Source organism: Sapajus apella, unplaced genomic scaffold (genome assembly GCF_009761245.1).
Source record: "Sapajus apella isolate SASKATOON/1434 unplaced genomic scaffold, GSC_monkey_1.0 scaffold21, whole genome shotgun sequence".
NCBI lineage: Eukaryota > Metazoa > Chordata > Mammalia > Primates > Cebidae > Sapajus > Sapajus apella.
In genome coordinates this window covers 12,328,806-12,348,974 of record NW_022436961.1, presented here as the reverse complement: position 1 = coordinate 12,348,974, position 20,169 = coordinate 12,328,806, and the positions used below count along the sequence as shown (strand labels likewise).

Sequence of the window (20,169 nt, the reverse complement as noted above, 5' to 3'; positions counted from 1 at the left end):
CTAGCACCGTTGGTCCCAAGGACTTCTGACACACTCTTGGTCCTTCAATGAAAAATCAATGCTTTAAACAATCGGGTCTAGAGTAACCTATTTGCTTGGATTTGATGAGGTTGCTAAATGAATGTTACACCTGTCTCGGAAAGATAAAGGCTTCATGCTAATAAAATATTTCAACAGAATTATAGCATACCCTTTTACTATAGTTCTAATTAATACTCATTTGCTCGTATAATGGCAAGGTCTTTGGATGAAGATAATAGTAACGGAATTAGTAAAAATTGACTAAAAGTGATACTTTATTAAAGCCTTTAAATTTGGGCATTTTTCATTATAGAACACAGTTTGTTTAGGATAACACTTGGTTAAATTATTGAATATCCTGCCACTCCTGACTGCATTACTTCAGAAAAAAGACCAATATATTTGGGATGGGAACATAGGAAGACAAGATGGCTAGAAGGGAAGGGAAACTAGTAGGATAAACTGAATATCTGTGTATTTAAAATACACATATATTTGCATTTTAAGTAAATACCAATTTCCTTGGTATAATAATGTATTTCAAATTAAGTGATATATAAACTAGCTCAAGTATGATGGCTAGGTAAAAAAAAGTCACTTAAAATGACAGATCTAAAATTGAACCTACTAGGTACAAGATAGTATATATGTTTTCATCTGTGTGTTTTAAAAAGAATATATATATACATACACATATGCTTTTATATGCAGAGTAACTCTAGGATACACAAGAAATTGATAACATTGGTTGCTACTTTTCACCCTCTACCCATCTGTACTGTTTCCATTTTGTAATATATGTATGTTTTTCCCTATTCAAAAATATTGATTAAAATCTCATTACCAAAATAAATTTAAATGATTTAAAATAGCATGTCAAATTAATAGCAACTACTGATTTTTTCCATTATACATGAAAATATATACTTATACATATATTATTTTTTCTAAGCTCTACCTACTAAATTTGGGTATATTTTCTTTATGACAGAGTTACTGTGATCTGAAAATCCAATTTTCACATGACATTAAGTTGGGAAAAACACATTCTCCCTGAACGTCATTGCTACAGTATGGTGGACTATTGGTTGTCTCAACAGCATGTTAACATACTTATTCTCTTTCTCTGATGGGCTAGCCATTAGCCACCATTTCTCTCGGAAATTCAAGAAATCTTTAAGGAAATTTCAGAAAGATTTTAAGGCCCTTTTCAGGCAGTGATAAGTATTATACCTGTATTATTCTGTAGGCATAGAATCAATGTTAACTTCTCTTTGTATGTTGTCAAAGATGTTTGGTGTTTTAGTAAAGACAGACTTCAAACTAAGTGGTGACTAAGCAAAGCCCTTACATAAAGCTTTAAATAGGATTTCATAAATAGTTCCAATGAAAAACATTTGGAGATAAACAGGAAAAAAAAAAAGCTCACACTTAGGAAAATTATTTTCAGAAAACCACTTAAAATTCAAATTAAGTCCTATCATTTAAAGTATACCATAAACCCAAATTTAAAGGAATGATAATACATACATCAGCTTTCAATGGTAGCTGCTTATTAAAAATGAGCATCTGAGGGTATATTCCAATTTCATCCTCTTCAAATTGTGCAGCTCAGATAAATGTTTATTTTAAGGAAAATATTTGCAAAATTACAATATAAATACATTATTATATTAAGATAGGAGGACTATATAATGTATTCTTATCTATAGATATAAAATTAATGCAGTAAATATAGCACACTCTTGATGAATTGTTAGTACACAGTGTTTCTCAGTAAAGTATTATTAAGCAACAGTTATCTAGTTTTCACATGTACATCTTAGGAAGTTTTTAAGATGGAAGGATACACTAAATCCCCCAATACCCTTTTTAGTTGGTGAAGGTTAGTACTTCCGTGAATTTTGAGATATTGTATTTGAGTTAGTGACTGTTCATAGGTTCCTTGCATTTCCTTAACTTGAAACTTTATTTCTTTAGTCTGAGTGTTCTTTAAATAATGCCATATCAGCTAACCACACTTTTAAATTGAGTATAATATTATGTACTGCATTTTTGTTCATTACTTAAACACATATCAACAAGGAAACAATGACTGAAAATAATTTTTTAATGGACAAACTCCCCAAATTAACTTTCAGGGCATTATGGGGAATCTCAATTAAATATAGTCTCAACTGTAATAAAAATTTGGGTTGGAAATAGTATTTTATTTATTATAGTTCTTAAGACATCAAATGTGAACTCTACTTTAAAATTCTTTGTTAAATATACTGGGATTTGTTTCAAAAGCATCTCCTACTCTTCTCCATTACACTGATTTAATGGAAACCTGTTACTACAACAGTTCCAACACAAACATATGCATGCAAGAGATCACCCTATAGATTCTAACTACATAGTTATTGAAACACATCCCACCTGTCAAGTGGCATAAATGTACATCTTCTATATACAAAAGGTAAAGTGCATTATTAAATTAGTGAACTGACAGATTGTCTGCCTGGACCATATATCTTTCAAATAGACAAATGTGAAATTCTCCTATTAGAACCAATTATTTCAAGAGGTTCCAACTAGCTTTTCCACCCTGTCATTTATTTTTTTGGCCATGCTCTTTAGTGCAAATAAGCTTGTGTTTGACTCAAGTTTCAGGGACATGGCAGTTTGGGGCTTTAACAAGGAAAATTATACAATGTAGCAGAACTTTAATATCTTTATAATACATTGCATCTTTTGCATATAAGCAACAGATTAGTGCTGCTTTCAGTTGCTAGGAGCACACTGCCAACTATCAAGAGGAACCCGTTTCCAAATTTTATACTATTAGCTTATATTACTACAGTTTTGAGCCTGTACCACATTATGCTAGGATTATTATGTGCAAACATCATCAGTGTTTTAGAATTATACAGTGAACTAGTACTTTTGGTTACTAACTTTCATGCTCATTTTTTAACTTCTAGCTTCCAGTTGCCTTAAGAGTTTAATGTCTTCAAGGCAGGGATTCTGTTACTTTGAAGGATACCATGTACACTTGTAGCTCCATGTATGTTACAAATGACAATAAATAAAATGCATATTGCACAGATAAGCATAGTAGCTTATTTTATAAGATACATGGCAATACATGTCCTAAGACCAGAGTTTTGAACTGGATCATATTTAATTATGGCTAATGAGTTCTTGGGAATTTTAAGTATCAAAAATCATAGCATCATCTAATTTTTCAATGATTATAAAAAAATGAAACAAAAGGACTGGCAGAAGGCTTAATAATTTTGGAGTATATTCAATTGCCAGTATATATGCATCAATTTAATTTGCAGCTTTGAGATGGTGAAAACTTTGAAGTATACATACAAGGTAAAAAATCTGGCTGCTTAACTAATTCTTTACTTAAATAATTAATGGAAAAGTAAATTTAATATTTATATACAGTGAGTTAAAGATATTTATCTTTAAGTCTGACATGGTATTGAATGTATGTATACATACATATATGTATATGTGTATATACATATATACATGTGTGTATATATATGTATATATATATAGACACATACTCAAATCTTATCAGACCCAAAAGGAAAAAGGAAATCATTTAGACCTAATGGATATAAATATTTTAGAAAGGAAGACTTTAAGAGAGAGTATACACTCATAGCAATAGAGATAGGAACAATCGAATACTAGAATATTCACAGCTCCAGTTTGCCAAAATCTGACAGGTTGATTATTATTAATAGGCACTATGATGGGCAGCAATAACAATCAGTAGTACAGTAATTCAAGTGCACATCCCTCCTTCATAGACCAAAAACTACTTTTTTAGCAAGCCTACATAGTTATTTTACAGTTAGGACTGTTTAAAAATCCTTGCTACTTTTATAGACTCAACACCCACCATGTGCTATTAACTCTAGTACTAACATTATCTCCTAACCTTCAGTTGTTCCATAGTGATCCAGATGGTCCACAATTATAATGAACTAATGAGATTCCTTCACGCTACTAGAGGAAGTGTGAAATACAATCTGCAAACTAACACTAGTATATATGTCGGGGTTACTGATTGCTTGTTTTAAGTAACATAAACCAATGAAATTAATTTTCTTACTTCATACCATCAAGTTTTCTTAGTGACTTCACATAAATGTACTGGGGGACAAACCTCTGGAAGAAAAAACTGCTGATATAATTTTAAATTACATTTGGCATATAAAAGAAGAGCTACATTCTGATTTGAATCCCTGCAGCCAGCTCTCATCAATGAGAGTGATATTTGGGGGTTGAAATCAGTGTTCAGGCTCTTAAATATGATTAGATGGACTTACTGTGTGGGAGGTGACTAAAGCCAAGATAAAAGACAATAATTTCATTCAGAAGAAAATAATAGCTGAATAGATGAAATTTCAGTCAGTTAATATAGGATGGGTTGGTACACATATAACACTATACCCACTTGTTTAAAAAATTGCTTAGGTGTTGAAAACTTGCTGTGGCACTTCCTGGAAAGTAATTTTTAATACAGGTAAATGGGTGAGTCTTGTGTAAAGTCAGAAAGAGCACCTTGGAAAATGCCTGAATTTTCCTTTCAAATATATTTATAACCAATCTTCAAATAATATTTTTCTCAGATTGGTAATTTGTATTCTAAATTCTTTTTAGAAAAAAAAAAAATCCCCACCCCCTCTGGAATTAAAAAACCTGTGAAATTCAGGTTTATATTGGAAGTGTTGACATGGTTTTAAGGGTAGCAACTGCAAAAGTGCTACTAAAATATATTATTACAGGTATATTTTTACATCAGTTAATTGGTGCACCAACCCTTTTGAAATAGTGTTAAAGAAGAAGCATAAAGTATAACACCTTGAGTCCATGATATATTTTGGGGAAGAAACTGCTCACAATCTTCAAATTAGCATAAAAAGCTAAAACACCAAGATTTCCATAGCAAAGCCATTGGATGAAGCCTCCCACTCAATGTGACATAAAAGTAATTCCCGAAACTTTGGAAAGTCAATAAAAATAAGTAAAACAGTAAGTAGAGGTAAAGAAGGGATTGTAACTAAACTTAGAATAACCAATTAAAACTCTCCCATGGCTTTGATATGGCAACTATAAAATATAGGGTTACCACAAAGTTTGAAATTATAGATTATAGTAACTCTTAAGAAATACTATGACACTGTATTTTTAAGGTTTAATTAGATAATAAGATTTGATCCTTTGATGGTATATTCAGTTATCCAATGGACAATATATGTCTACTTGTACTTTTATAAATAAATATATTTATATATACTTGAGGTTAATTTCTGTTTCTGTGGTAACTGCCCTATGGATAAGCTTAGCAGCTTTTAATGAAGTAGGATTGAAATACTTTTTGGGGAATTTGTTAACTAGAAAGTCACACTTCCATTGAAGTATATGTATCTTTTTTCAGGATTATGTCATAGTGCAATGTAAATCTTAGTTATGGTATTTAGAATGTCACATTTTGTGCTGATTTGCATACTTCAATAGTCTGGAGCAGTTGAAGCAGCTAAACTATTTAGCTCTGGGAAGGCTGGAATTCCCATAAGAATTATAGTGATATTTACGTGTAACATAACATGAGAATCAGACTTCTTGAAGTATCAACTACTAGAGGTATTACTAATAACAAAGGGCCAAAAAAGAGGAAAAACTTCTTCAAATGATAATGGATCAGTACTTTTAGCCAATTTGTGATTTTAAATTTTGCCTGATGGAGTTCAATTTCACTCTAGTCGAGGCATTCTTGTTCTTCACCACTGGCCTTTCTGCCATCCATTCTCTTTTCTTTATGGCTGTTGCAAATTTTCCTCATCTCTTCTTCATACTTGATAAAATTCTCCCCAAACCTTGTCCAAGCTTTGAATGGAACAGTAATAGTATTACGGTAAGGTGGTCTCACCTCACTTACCTTCAGGAAAATTCCATATTTATTAGAGCCCACATCAAAGTAGAACCTTTTATTGTCCACTCTGAAAGAAGTCCCCTCTGGGAGTTCAAGTGGGTCATCGTCTCCACCTCTTCGTTCTTCTATGTCCCCTTCGCCATAATCTTCAATCAGCTGAACCAAGGCATCACGAAACTCAATCATGCCTTGTGCTGGGAGGACAATAGTCTGTTCTTGGCCCAAACTGTGGCCAAAATAACCTATCATGCCAGTCCCCCGCATCATGGTTTGTCTAATCCGTAGGAAGCGACCCCGCTGATTTTCCTTTAGGTCTAGGTAATATTTTCTATTGTCCCTCTCGATATAGTCTGTTTTCAGGACACTGTGAGGATGCTCTTCGGACCCCACCGAGACCGGTGGGGAGGGTGCCGAGTGCTTCTGTCTCCTCCTGGAGCCTTGCTCTTTGCTGTGGCCATGCTCTTGCCGGTGGCCTTTCAGGCCCAGGTGGGCATAGTGCTCGATGAAGTCCCCTAGACAGTCCTTCAGCTCCGCTGCCACAGACAGGGAGAGGGTCAGTTTACTCTTTCTGATGTTGTCCTGCCGGCCTCTACCTATCCAGACTTCGGCTATCTTTAGGAAGCGGCCCCGTGAGCTTTGCTTCACGTCTAGGTAAAACCTCTTTTTCTGGATGTCCACTCGTTTGGAGGCCAGCTCCTGGATTTCGGCTGCGCCCCCGGCCTGATTAGGGGTGACTGAGACCGCGTAGTGGGGGTAGTGGGAGTGCTGGGCCTGGGGATACAGTCTACTCTTGCTTAGGCCAGAACCCCCTACATTCTTGCCTCCGCGGCCGCGGCCGCCGCCGCCTCCCCTTCGCCTGGCTCTTTCCATCTTCAGCTGCAAGTGACAAACAGACACACGGGGTGGGGTGGGGGAGGGGTGTTGAGAACAATCGCAGACGCCCCTCGGCCTGGCCGCCCCCGCCGCCGCCCGGGACCCCCACGTATGGCCCGGCTCCCCCGGCGCCGCAGCGCGGGGCTCCAGCCCCTGCCGGACGGTTGGCGGCGGCGGCGGCGGCGGCGGCGGCGGCGGCGGCTCCAGCTCTGCCCGCGCTTCCCGCATCCCTCCGCCGCCCCCGGGCCCGCACCCGCACGCCGCCGCCGCCCGCCCAGCGCTCCGCTGCCCCCGGTCCCCAGCCGGCGGGCACTCACATCATCTCTGCCTTCACCGCCGCCGCCGATGCCCTTCACGACCACCGCCGCCGCCGCCGCCAGTTCTCGGCCCCTCTGCTGCAGCCGCCGCCCCCCGCCTCCTCCCCCGCCGCCGCCGCTCGCACTGCCCCCCACCGGAGCAGCCGGGCAGGGGCATCGCCCGCGGCGCCCACCGCCGCCGCCCCTCCTGCGGCCGCTGCGGGGGCCGCCGCCTGGCTTCGGACACCGGCCCCACACCCGCCGGGAGGGGAGGGGAGGGAAGGCGGGGAGAGCGACGACGGGGGGCGGGCGGTGGACCCCGCCTCCCCCGGCACGGCCAGCTGAGGGGAAGAAGAGGGTCTCCGCTCTTCTTCAGTGCGCACCCTGACGGAAGCCTGGCGCGTGGGGTGCAGCAGGAGTGCGAGGGGACTGGACAGATATGAAGATGGGAACGAGGACCGGGTGGCGGGAGTGTTCTCACTTCTCCGGATTCCGCCGGGATGCGGGACTCTGGCGGCCCAGCGGCACCTGCAAGGAGACTACACTTCCCGAGGGGCTTAGCGGCAGCGTGGGCCTCTGCGCATGCGCACCGCGACGTGCTGGGCGGGGCTAGATGGGCTGTGGAGGGAGGGCTGCAGCGCCGCGCTGAAAGGCTAGCCGGGCCGGGGGCGGGGGAGGGGGTGGGGTCGGAGCGGGGGCGGGGCCGGGGCCGGAGGGGCGGGGCGGTTCGGTCTTCCGGAGCTGATGTGTACTGTGTGCGCCGAGACGCGCAGGCTTGTACTCTGCAGCGCGGGAATAAACTTTGGTGAATTGGTGTCTAGCCTGGATACCTGGGTTGCAGGTCCTGTTTGTGGTGGAGCTCCACAGTCATCCGGCTGAAGGAGAAGACCTGTTGGACTGGCTCTTCTCAGGGTAACTTGTCTTCCCACTCTCGTTTTCCGGCTCCCTGCCCGGGGTATCTATCATGCCAGGCTTCTGAGACGTGGAGGTGTTTGGGCCCGCGGAGCAGGCGCCTGCGTTGTGTTTGGGAGATTCCAGAAAAACGGACATTCTCCCTTTCCCTTCCCCCTCTGGAGCAGCCAGGAGGGGTCTCTCGGAGCTTCCACCATTCAAAAAGTGCTTCTACGCCCCTCCCGGCCCCAGCCTGATGTTTACCCTGCGCGCTTAGGATTGCTCTCTTCCAGTACGGCCTTTATTATGGGAGAAACTGAGCCACTCCATGTCTGCACAGCAAAGTCGAGGGAGATAACCTGCAGTCTATTATTTAGCGAGTGATAATGGATTTTTTTGAGTTCAAGTCACTCAGTCACTAATGGATTTTTTTTCTTTTTCTTTTTCTGGTTGAATCTCAGTTGTTTGGCTAGGTTTGATATGAAAAATACTACTCCCTATTGAAGAAGGTAATGTAATTCTTAGGATGCTAACATAGGGGTCTGTATGTCGGAGTACTTCAGGCTTGTATGGTTTGGTACATTTCTTTCTAGGGGTGGGAGATTGGGATAAGTAGGACAGTTCAGATCTTGATGTCATTGAATAGTGGTGTCGACCTAAGAGGAAGAGGCTGGGGCACGAAATTATAATTTAAACAGTTTTCTTGAGCTAAAATGAGTACAGCTGCCCAGGACTCACTTCCCAGTTGCTTTGTGGAGTGCTCCTTCAGCCTTAGTTACAAGCGGGTTTTTAAAGGCGAAGGGAGGGAGTGGGCTGAGACAAAGTTGGCCAGGAATTGTTACTGGTTTACAGAGATACCATTGCTTAGTGATTGGCTGTACACTGTAACTCATAGAGTATGAGTTATCGTGTCCAGAATATGGCCTTTTATGGCTACTTGGTGTCAGTTTAGAGCCCACATAGCAGGTGGACTTCAAGAGATAATTATCCAGCTCAAGGAGGGAGTGAGATGGGACTGTCTTTTCATTCTAATGCCTCTCTGGGAGTGATAATTTAAAGGGCCTTGCATTCTTCAGATAAATATTTATTTTCTTCTATTTTTTTTCCCACAGCGATCTCCCTTTATTAATCCAACAAATGTATATTAAGGACTGCTCTAGGCACTAGAGATACCAACAATGAATAAAACAGACAAACATCTCTCTGCTTTTGGAGCTTGCATCTTAGGGGAAGGAGACAAGCAAAAAGTAAAATATATAGGATGACAGAAGGTGGAAATGGAGAATAAAAAGGAAGGAGGGATGAAGAATGGGTGTGTGTGGTGGGTGAGGGGCTATAGGGAGCTGCAGTTTTACAATAAGTGGTCTGGGAAGACTTCACTGAGAAGGACGTTTTTCAGTCCAGAGCTCAAGGAAGTGAGAGAACTTACCTTGAGTTTCTCTGGAGGAGAAGAAAGTACAAAGGCCCTGAGGAACTTGCCTCCTTATATTCAGAGAGCAACTTAAGAGGCCTAGTGAGCTGGAGGAGAGCAGAGAGGAGGTCAGAGATCAGGCCAGAAAGGGAAGCGGGGCAGAATGTGAAGGACTTTATGGACTATTTTGAAAACTGAGGCTTGTTTCCTGAAACTTGAGGGTCCTATCTGGGAGTGATGGAAGACAGTGACAGATCATAAGGCATTAGATTCTCCTAAGGAGCATGCAGCCTACATCCCTTTCATGTGCAATTCACAATAGGGTTTGTGCTTCTATGAGAATCTAATGCCTGCTTGCCTGATGCTCACTTCCTGCTGTGTGACCTGGTTCCTAACAGGCCATGGACTGGTACTCATCTGTGGCTGAGGGGTTGGGAACCTCTAGCCCAGACCAATGTTAGGGAGCTTTTCCCCCATGTTTTCTTCAAGTGATTTCATGGTTTTGGGTCTTACGTTTAAGTCTTTAATCCATTTTGAGTTGATTTTGTATGTGGTGAGAGATAATTGACTACTTTCATTCTTCTGCGTATGGTTATCCCGTTTTCCCAACACCATTTATTGAAGAGTCTGACCTTTCCCCATTGTGTATTCTTGGCTTTTTTGTCAAAAATCAGTTGGCTATAAATGTGTGGTTTTATTTCTTGGCTCTCTAGTCTGTTCTATTACCTATATGTCTCTTTTTATGCCAGTACTGTGCTGTTTTGATTACCAGAGTTTAGTATATTTTGAAGTTAGGCAATCTAGCTTTGTTCTTTTAGCTCAAGATTGCTTTGGGTATTCAGCATCGTTTGTGAGGAGAATGTTTTCAAGTTTCACCCATGTTGTGACAGGTATCATAACTCGATTTCTTTTTATGGCTGAATAATATTCCCCTGTATATCATATTTTATTTGTTCATATGTTGATGGATACTTAGGTTGTTTCCACCTTTTGTCTATTATGAATAATGCTTCTATTAACATTGGCATACAAGAATCTGTTTGAGCCCCTGTTTTCAGTTCTTTTGGAAATATACCTACGAGTGGACATACGGTAAGCTTTTGGCTTAGCTTTTTAAGGAACTGCTAAAACTATTTTTCCATGGGAGCAGTGTACAAGTGTTCCAGTTCTCCATATGCTCACTAAAACTTAATTTTCTTTTTTAAAAAGTATAACTATTCTAGTAGGTGGTGGGAAGTGATATCTTAGTGTGGTTGTGTTTTGTATTTCTTTAATGACAAATGATGTTTAGCATCTTTTCATGTGCTTATTGGCCATTGTATATCTTCTTTGGGGAACTGTTAAGTCCTTTGCCCATTTTTTATTTGAGTTTTTTTTCCTGTTGTATTGTAGACAATCTTTATATATTCTGAATATTAAACCTTTATTGGATATATGATTTGCAAGTAATTTCTCCCATTTTATGGGTTTTCTCCACTCTTTGATATTGGTCTTTGATTCACAAAGGTTTTAAATTTTTATAGAGTGCAGTTTATCCATTTTTTCTTTTGTTGCCTATGCTTTTGGGGTCATATCTAAGAATTTGTTCCCAGATCCAAGGCCATGAACATTTTCTGCTATGTTTTCTTTTAATAGTTTTATAGTTTTAGTTTTTCTGTTGGAGTTTTGAGTTAATTCTTATATATTATTTTGATACATTTTGAGGTTTTTAGCTATATGGTGTGAGGTAGGGATCCAACTTCACTCTTTTGCATGTGAATATCCAGTTGTCCCATCATCATCTCTTGAAAAGTTTATTCTTTCCCCACTTAGTGGACTTGGCATCCTTGTCAAAAATCAACTGGTTGTAAATCTGTGGATTTACTTCTGGAATCTCAATTCGATTCCATTTTATTTATGTTTGTCTTTATGCCTGTACCACACTCTTTTGATTTCTGTAGCTTTGTAGGAAGTTTAGAAGTTGGGAAACATGAGTCCTCCAACCTTATTCTTCATTTTCAAGATTACTTTGGCTTTTTGGGGTCCCTTGCAATTCCGATGAATTTGAGGATCACCTTTTCCATTTCTGCAGAAAAGGCTTTTGGACTTTTGGTAGGGTTGCATTAAATCTGTAGATAACTTTGGGTAGTATTGACATCTTAACAATATTAAGTCTTTCTATGCATGAACATGGGATATCTTTCCATTTGTTGGTGTTTAATTTCTTTCAGCAGCGTTCTGTAGTTTTTAAGCATATTTGTTTTTTATCTCCTTGGTTAAATTTATTCCTTGGTATTTTATTCTTTTAGCTGCTATTGTAAATGCAGTTACTTTCTTAGTTTCCTTTCAAATTGTTCATTTCTGGTGTATAACAACAGCTGATATTTCAATGTTGATGTTGTACTCTGAAACTTTGTTGAATTTATTTATTAGATCTAGTGGCTTTCTTTGAGATTTTTATATAGGATTGTGTCACCTGTATATACAGATAGTTTTACTTCTTCCTTTCCATTATTGATGCCTTTTATTTATTTTCCATGTCTAATTTCTCTGGCCAGAACTTTCAATACAACGTTGAAAAGCAGTGGTGAAAGTGGATATCCTTGTCTTATTTCCTGTCTTACGTGGACAGCTTTCAGTCTTTTACCATTAAGTATGATGTTAGCTATGGGTTTTCATAAATGCCTTTTATCATGTTGAGGAAATACCCTTTTATTCCTAGTTTTCTGAGTGTTTTTATCATGAAAGGGCGTTAGATTTTGTCATATGCCTTGTGTCAATTGAGATGATCATATGGTGTTTTTCCTTCCTTATCTTAATGTGATGCATTATATTAATTTTCTTATGTTGAACCACCCTTGCCTTTCTGGGGTAAATCTCAGTCACTTATGTTATATAGTCCTTATAATTGATTTATCTTGTAACAGAATCGCTCTGCTACTGTTTTGAGCATAGACCATAGGGAAAAGCAGGTAAAAGGTAATATGACTTGAACCAGCGTAACATGGCTTGTAACAGTGGAAGTTGTGAGAAAAGGTAGAATTTTGGCTTTGTTTTGAAGATAGAACCAACAGTATTTGCTGATAGATTAGAGGCAGAATGTAAAAGGAAGAGATGAGTCAGGATGAATCCAAGGCTTTTGGCATGAGTAACCAGAAAGATGGAGGTTACTTACTAAAATGGGAAATACAAAGAAGGAGCAGTTCAGGGAAACTTTGTATCTATTGAGTGGAATATGTATGCCAATTAGAGATTCAAATATCCAGTAAATAATTGGCTATCAAAGTTTGAAGTTAAGAGGAATGGTTTAGGCTGTTTATCTAACTTTGGAAGTCATTAGTGTATAACAGCTAATTTAAAAGCCAGCAGACTGGATGTGCTCTCCAAGGGAGTGAGTGCAGAGGGAGAAGAGAATAGATCTGTGACTTTAATCCTGGAATGTTGTGATGTTTAGAGATTGGGGAGGTAGGAAGGAGCAACAAAGTATACTGAAAGGGGATTGTTACTGATACAGGTGAAGACTCAAGAATTATCACAGAAGCCTAATAAAGTGTTTCAAGAAAATGGGTGTGATTAAATGTGTCACTTACTGAAGGTGCATTGACTCAAATGAGAGTTGAGAATTGGCTGTAGGGTTTGACAAAATAAAGGTCATTGGAAATCTTGACATGAGCCCTGTTGGTGGAGTGGTTGCAATGGGCTTAAGAGAGGATCAAAGGAATTTCCAGAAACACAGATGCTAGTATAGATGACTCTTTTGAGTAGTTTTCTATAAAGGGGAGAATAATAGTGGAGCAGTTAGCCAAGAGTTGAGTTTTTTTTCTTTTTTCCTTTTTTTAGTTGGGAAAAATTGCATGTATGTTGATGGGTCTTTTCTGGCAGACTAGTAGAGAGGGAAAAGTTGATGTAGGAGACAGGGGAAATTGTTTTTGACAAAACGTCTTTGAGTAGATGAGAGGTTTGCACACATGGAGGGTTGGATGTAGGAGCACAGGTAGTTCATCCACAGTTACATAGGAAAAGGTAGATGTATTAGACAGGGTTCTCCCAAGAATTAAAACCAATAGGAGATCTTTATATCTCTGTCTCCATTTCTATTTCTGTCTCTGTCTCTGTCTGTGTCTCTGTCTTTGTATCTATCAAGAGATTTATAAAAGTCTTAAGAACTGCCAAGAGATATACCCAGGGGAGCTAATGGTGTAGTTCCAGTCCAGTTGTGAAGGTCTGAGAACCAGGAGAGCCTATGGTGTAAGTTCTAGTCTAAGTCTGAAGACAGGAGAAGACCAATGTCCCAGCTCAAAGACAGACAGAGGGAGCAAATTTTCCCTTACTTAGGCTTTTAATTTATTCAGGCCTTCAACAAATTGAAGGACTACCCACATTAGGGAAGGCAATCTGCTTTGCTCAGCCTATCGAATCAAATGTTAGTTTTATCCAGAAACACCCTCACAGACACATCCGGAATAATGTTTAAATATCTGGGCACCCCATGGCCCACTTAAATTGACACATAAAATTCACCACAGTAGAGTATATGGGTACAGATATAATTACGTGAATAGATTTCAGGGTAAGAGCTTGTGGAAATTCATTTTTGATTGCTTCTAGTGAAATCTGAAGCAAGATTATAGGCTAAGAATGATGATTGGGGGAGGAGGTATGAAGTTTAAGTGGAGAGAAGGTATAAAATAGTCTTAGGAGGGGAGGATAGTAAATAGGGAAAAGTTGTAGGATTGCTAGGAATCACCAAGGGCCCACTTGAGGCTGGTGGTCACAAATTTAAGCTGAGACCAGTCAAAATGGTTGTTTTTCACCTGCTACGTTCATTCAGCTGCATAGGTACAGGCACAGAGTAGGCTAAGAGTTCTTCTTTATTCAGGGTTAGAGTTGTGCCAGGAGATATTAATAAAGCTAGAAGAACAATGAATTTGAGGGAGTGTGGAAGGAAGTGGTTATTAACTTGAAATTTAAACTGGTCAAGAATAAAATTAAGGACTGCCCAGGGGCTTAGGACAATGAAATGGTAGCAGGACCTTTGGATTACAGTTCCCAGGATTGTTAGAATTGAGTTTCTGGAGGAAATGAACTTGAAAAACAGGAGGTATTGATTGGAGAGTGGTATATGTGGAATTGAGATTATGAGAGGATTCTGTCATTGGTAATAACATGGTATCTTTGTAGGAGTAAATTGGTGGAACAGGATACGGACAAGATCACTGGAGGAGAGCTGGTCAGAAGACTGGGAGGCTCTATCTCCTTTGGATATTATACAGCAAAGATTGTGACCCACCAGACAGATAGTGGGGAAAGGGTAGAGTATAAATATAAAAGACTTTAGTTTTGATGGTAATGGTCATGTTGATGGTGATGGTCCAGTAACACTCAAATACCATCAACTTAATTTATATCTAACACCACAAAGTTAGGTGTTGAGTTACATGTGGCTATATTGTAACTAATAGTCAACCCATACTCCTTCATGGACATCTATTCTTTGATCAGACTCTTCTTGTAAGAGGAGGAGCTGCCTTAAAGTACTTTTTTATAGTGATCAGTTTGAAATCCTTCACCAAGGGTTTGGTTTAACCCGGCTACTGTGGAAGTTTCTCTTGGCTTTCTGTGTGGGCTGCTTCTTTGTCTAGTCTTGCTTTTGGGATTAGCAGACTATTGTGAATAATTTATTGGTGAGAAGGTAAGCAGAGAAGTAGAGTACTCTATGACCTGGTAATTTCATATCCAGGAATCTGTTCTATAGAGATAATAATAGGAATGCCTAACAATATCCACATACCCACAAAGGTATTCATTGAACAGTATTTGTGGTAAAATTCACAAGCAACCTAATTATCATTAATAGGGACTTGTTAAATAAATTACGATAAAGAAAATGTAATTCTATACAATCTTCAAAAAAATCAGATTAAGAAGTGATATTATATTTTAATTATCCCATCCTGTCATCAAGGGTGCCTTCAGTTGGAAGTTATAGAAGAGCCAAAGTCAAACTGACTTCAGCAATAAAAGGTTGTTTATTGGTCTATTTAATGGAGACAGACTGAGGAAGAGTGGTCTTCAAGCAAACTCACTCAGGGATCTGACTATTTTTTTGGCTTTGTGCTTGGCCCTCTTCTATGAAACTTTCTTCAGGGTGATTTCTTGTATGCTTGTAAGATGGCTGCTTGCATCAACCATGAATACATCTAGCAGGAGCAAAAGCATCCTTTCCCTCACCAGAGAGGGAGAGTCCTGAGCTTTGTTGCAGTTGGACTGCCTTGGAAGCAATAATTATGGCCAGGAGATGGAGGCTAGAGAACTGAGACTTGGGTCATAGCTCTTATCCTTCAGTCAGTTGTGTAGCAAGGGGAATTGGATTTTCCTATTGGCCTTGAGACAGTTGGATTTCACCTGTAGTCTTGGTGATGAGGTCAATTCTATCCATAAAACTTTGCTGTTACACATTGTGGGATGGGGTGAGGAGGGCTGAATGGAGATTAGGTTGCTATTAAAATTTATGGTACACAATGGATCGTTATTGTCTTCTTTCTTAGTGTTAAAGGTAATCAGCCTCTTTTTCCTCCTCCTGTGCTGGACTTTACAAGAACCATGAGACATGTTTAACTCAGGACTCCAATTTGAAAAAATATAGACTGTTATTTACTTTATTACTTACAGAGGCCCTTCATACAGCTCTCAGATGGCAAGAAAGATATAGACAGGAAGTGGTGGGGGGGGGATTGTGATCATGCTTGCTGAGAAAGAAATTATTTATTAAATTACTGAGAGTAGTATGAAGTGAGAAGTATTGAAATTCCTCATTCACATACCTGACCTCAATCCCATTCAGTTACCTGTAGGGTCCCCTATTAATTGGTACCTGATCTGCTTTCGCTTTTCATTCATAAAACTGAGTCACTGAAGTACAGTAGAAAAATAGTCGGACTAGAAGATAACTTTTTTCCTTCCAGGAAATCCATAATTACAAAATTGCTGATTTTTCTTCTTGTTTGTATATTGTAAACTTACCCTGTTTGAGGGTCTTCCTGGATTGTTCTTTGCATTTATATATACATAGAATTTCATTTTCTACTTTAAACTTTAAACTACCACTGATACTTCATTTTCTCTCTGTTTTACTTAGCATTTATCTTAGGGAATAATTTAATACATATAGTTCTATTTTATTCTTTCACTTGCAGCTTAGTATGCCATATTATGGATGTGTCACTGTTTATTTAACTCTTAATTTACCCTACTCCTTTCTGTGTTTTTCCGTTTACAAAGGGATGTAGTGAACATCCTTTACATATGTGTATATGTGCAAATATAGGATAGATGTAATTACTGACTTGAAGTTTATACAGATTTAAAATTTTGATGCCTTGTATGAAACATCTTTCAAAATGGTGATGCCAATTCCTTCTCTCTTGTAATTACTGCATATGATCAATCTTTTAGATTTTTGCTGATAATGATATATTAAAATTATAACCAGTTTTTTGGCCTCATTTATTGAATAACTTGTTCCTTCTCAAAGATAAGAAATGCTCCCATCACATGTCAAATTTCCATATTTACATGGATCTATTTCTGGACATGGAAAGTTTTATTTATTGTATATATTTATGCAATATATATATATATAGTATAACATGTTTTGATACACATATACATAGTGAAATGATTACTGCAGTCAAACAGATGAACATATTCACCATCTTCCAAATTCTCTGCAGTCTTTATGGTTTTCTGTATTTGGGATTGGACATGCTATGTTTTGATCTGTTTCTGTATTTTTACACCAATTCCATGCTCTTTTTTGTTTGTTTGTTTTTGTTTTTGAGAGGGAGTCTTGCCCTTGTTGCCCAGGTTGGAGTGCAATAGGACGATCTCGGCTCACTGCAACCTTTGCCTCCTGAGTTCAAGCAATTCTCCTGCCTCAGCCTCCCTAGCAGCCCTGGGATTACAGGCACCTGCCACCATGCCCAGCTACTTTTTTTGTTTTTAGTAGAGACGGAGTTTTACCATGTTGGCCAGGCTGGTCTTGAACTTCAGACCTCAGATGATCTGCCCGACTTGGCCTCCCAAAGTGCTGGGATTACAGATGTGAGCCCTTGCGCCTAGCCCATACTATTTTAATTACTGTAGTTTTGCTTCATGTTTAGTATGGTGAATTTTCCCTTGGTCTTGTTTTTCAAAAAATATTTGCTGCTTTTAAGCATTTTCTCTTCTCAGTGAACTTTAATGTAAACTTGTGGTTCGATAAAAAATTCTGATTTTTTTTGGTATTGCTACTTGAGTGTATTGATTTAATTAATATTTTTACAGTTTTGGATCTGGCTATGCAGGAACTCAGTGTGTCTTATCTAGTCCTTTTTTAACTGTTTTAATAAAATTTATTAGTTGGCTTTAAAATGGATCTTATATATTTTATGTTAGGTTTATTCCTAGGTAGGTTGTCATTTTTCCTGTTACTGATTTTGGATATACATTTTGGATATAATTGTATAATTCGGAGTTGGGTGTAATTGTATTTGATTCCTTCTGATATATAAAAATAGGCTTAATTTGAGTATGCTTATTTTGAATCTGGTTACCTTATTTGCTCCTATTAAACAAATAGATAAAATTACCTGTCTTCAAAGAGATAACTATGGAAAAATTATTTATTTTAAGAGAGTTTGGAGCTTTGATAAAAATTAGGCTTATCTTTTGTAAAAGCTAGTTAGTGATAACAGTCGGATTTTTTTAAAGGTGATTTTTTTTTTCTTTCCTTTGGTAAAATGCTTAATATGAGGGAGGATTAAGAAAGAGGATGGCATTTGAACAGTTTCTTCATGGGGAAATAAGAAATTAGAATAATTTCATGTTCTCCAAAAAAAAAGAGAACAGTGACTTTCCCTCCTGAGCCTACTTCAAGCCTCTGTTTCTTTCTGACTATAATATTCTCATATTTGCATTTTTTCTGATCTCTTCTGCTGTTAGTGTTTTAGGCTAGCTCCTCAGGTAGGGCAGAGATTCACCTTCTCTTGAGCTGTCTTTGAAACCAAGAAGATAGAGATATATGAGATATTTGTAGTCTCTGGTAAGAATAATAGAAGCCATCAGAAAAAATATCAAAGCTTTTTAGCTCCTCCTAGAAGTTTTGATGTGAAGCAGGAGACATCACCTATTGATACCTGACGTGCTTTTGCTGTTCATTCATGAAATGGAGTCTCTGAAGTACAGTAGAAAAATAATTGGATTGGAGGATGACTTTTTTCTTCCAGGAATTACACAATCACAGAATTGCTGATTTTTCATCTTATTCATATTACATAAACTTACCCTGTCTGAGGAGACTATATTTGAACTTACTGTGTAACATTTGCATTAGGTAAATTTATAGCTGCTTAAAGAATTGTGTATTAATTTTCCAGTTTCTTTTTAAGCCAGTCTCTGCTTTTACCTTTCCATCTTCCTCCTATACTTAAATTGGTCTTATAAAATTTATGCATTTCTCTTTCTACCTGGCAATGCTGAATTTTTTTTTTTTTTTTTTTTTTTTTGAGACAGGGTCTTTCTCTTTCACCCGGGCTGTAGTGCAGTGACACGATCATGGCTCACTGCAGCCTTGAACTCCTGGGCTCAAGTAGTCCTCCCACCTCAGTCTGCCAAGTAGCTGGGACCGCAGATGTGTACCATTGCACCTGGCTTATTTTTGTGGTTTTTGTAGAGATGGGGTTTTGCCATGTTGCCCAGGCTGTCTCGAACTCCTAGACTTCAAGCCATACTCCTGCCTCAGCCTGAGGAGCTGGGATTACTGGCAATATGCCCAGCTAGGGCTGAGTTTCTGAATCATCACTGTAGCAAAAGGAATCAGATTACCTTTAGACCACTGGCTTTACTGTGGGAGCTGGGAGTGGGACACCTTCCTTAAAGCACATTGGCTTTGTGGGTAACTGATCTTTACCTGAATAAAATTTATCAGCACTGTATAAAGGGTCCAGGGTGGAACGGATGCTGGCAAGGCAACCGTCAACATCCACTTACTGATGAGTCCTATAAAATTTTATCTCAGGTCATATGAAGTAATAGTAATAAATATAAAAGAAAAAATAGACAGCCTAAGCAAGTTTTTAAATTGACTTACTTGAAAACTTTCTCTCCAGTTTCCCAGTTTATAATGGTTGATTTCAGCTGACTGGCTATAGCTACTTAGAGAATAGAGGAAATTCATTAAAAATAATGAATTATTCAGTTGAGTAGTGAAATCCAGTTATAAAGCACTTCGCTGTGCCATGGATTCAGTTCAGGTCAAGTAATGTTCCTGGTTTATGGGCATTGCGGCTTCTCACTATGACACAGCAAAGAATGTGGCTTTTGTCCTTTACCCTTGTTGCTAGCTAAAATTAATGGCATTTTATTGTGTTTATTTGCTTGATTCCATTTACATTTTATTTCACTTGGTTTTATTAATACAAAATTGTGCTTTACATAATATTTGGCAGTTAGGAAAATTTGTTAAATACCTATTAAGAAACAGATCTCTCAAAAATATCATCCTACTACTTTTAAAAATTACATCGTCTTACTACAGTTAACCCAGATGCGAATGGATGGTTTTATTTAGCTTTTCTGGTTTGCTTGCTTGGGCTGTTTGGAGGGAAATTAAGATGAGCAGAAATGTAATAATAGATTAATGAAAATCTTGAAAGCTTCTTTAATTAGAGAATTTAATGAGGGCTTTGGCATGCATTCTTTGATTCTTCTCTGTT

General features: G+C 38.6%; 2 protein-coding genes across 10 annotated transcripts in view; one reads left to right on the top strand and one right to left on the bottom strand.

Moving 5' to 3' along the window:
• PURG (purine rich element binding protein G) overlaps nucleotides 1-7,420 on the bottom strand; it is a 37,950-nt gene extending 30,530 nt beyond the window's left edge. The window contains exons 1-2 of one of the 2 annotated variants that reach the window (XM_032288285.1): nucleotides 7,156-7,420; nucleotides 5,972-6,841 (exon numbers count right to left, since the gene is read on the bottom strand). In XM_032288285.1, coding sequence (XP_032144176.1) covers nucleotides 5,972-6,835 — 864 coding nt within the window. In that variant the 5' untranslated portion in view covers nucleotides 6,836-6,841; nucleotides 7,156-7,420. Of the gene's footprint in view, nucleotides 1-1,607; nucleotides 6,842-7,155 lie in introns of those variants that run through there. The other variant, XM_032288284.1, reaches the window with a different exon arrangement.
• Nucleotides 7,421-7,860: 440 nt separating this feature from the next.
• The window catches only part of WRN (WRN RecQ like helicase), a 145,720-nt gene continuing 133,411 nt past the window's right edge, over nucleotides 7,861-20,169 (top strand). For 7 of the 8 annotated variants that reach the window (XM_032288275.1, XM_032288279.1, XM_032288278.1 and 4 more), the window contains exon 1: nucleotides 7,861-8,046. The gene's annotated coding sequence lies outside the window, so the exon portion shown is untranslated. The remainder of the gene's footprint in view (nucleotides 8,047-20,169) is intronic. The other variant, XM_032288283.1, reaches the window with a different exon arrangement.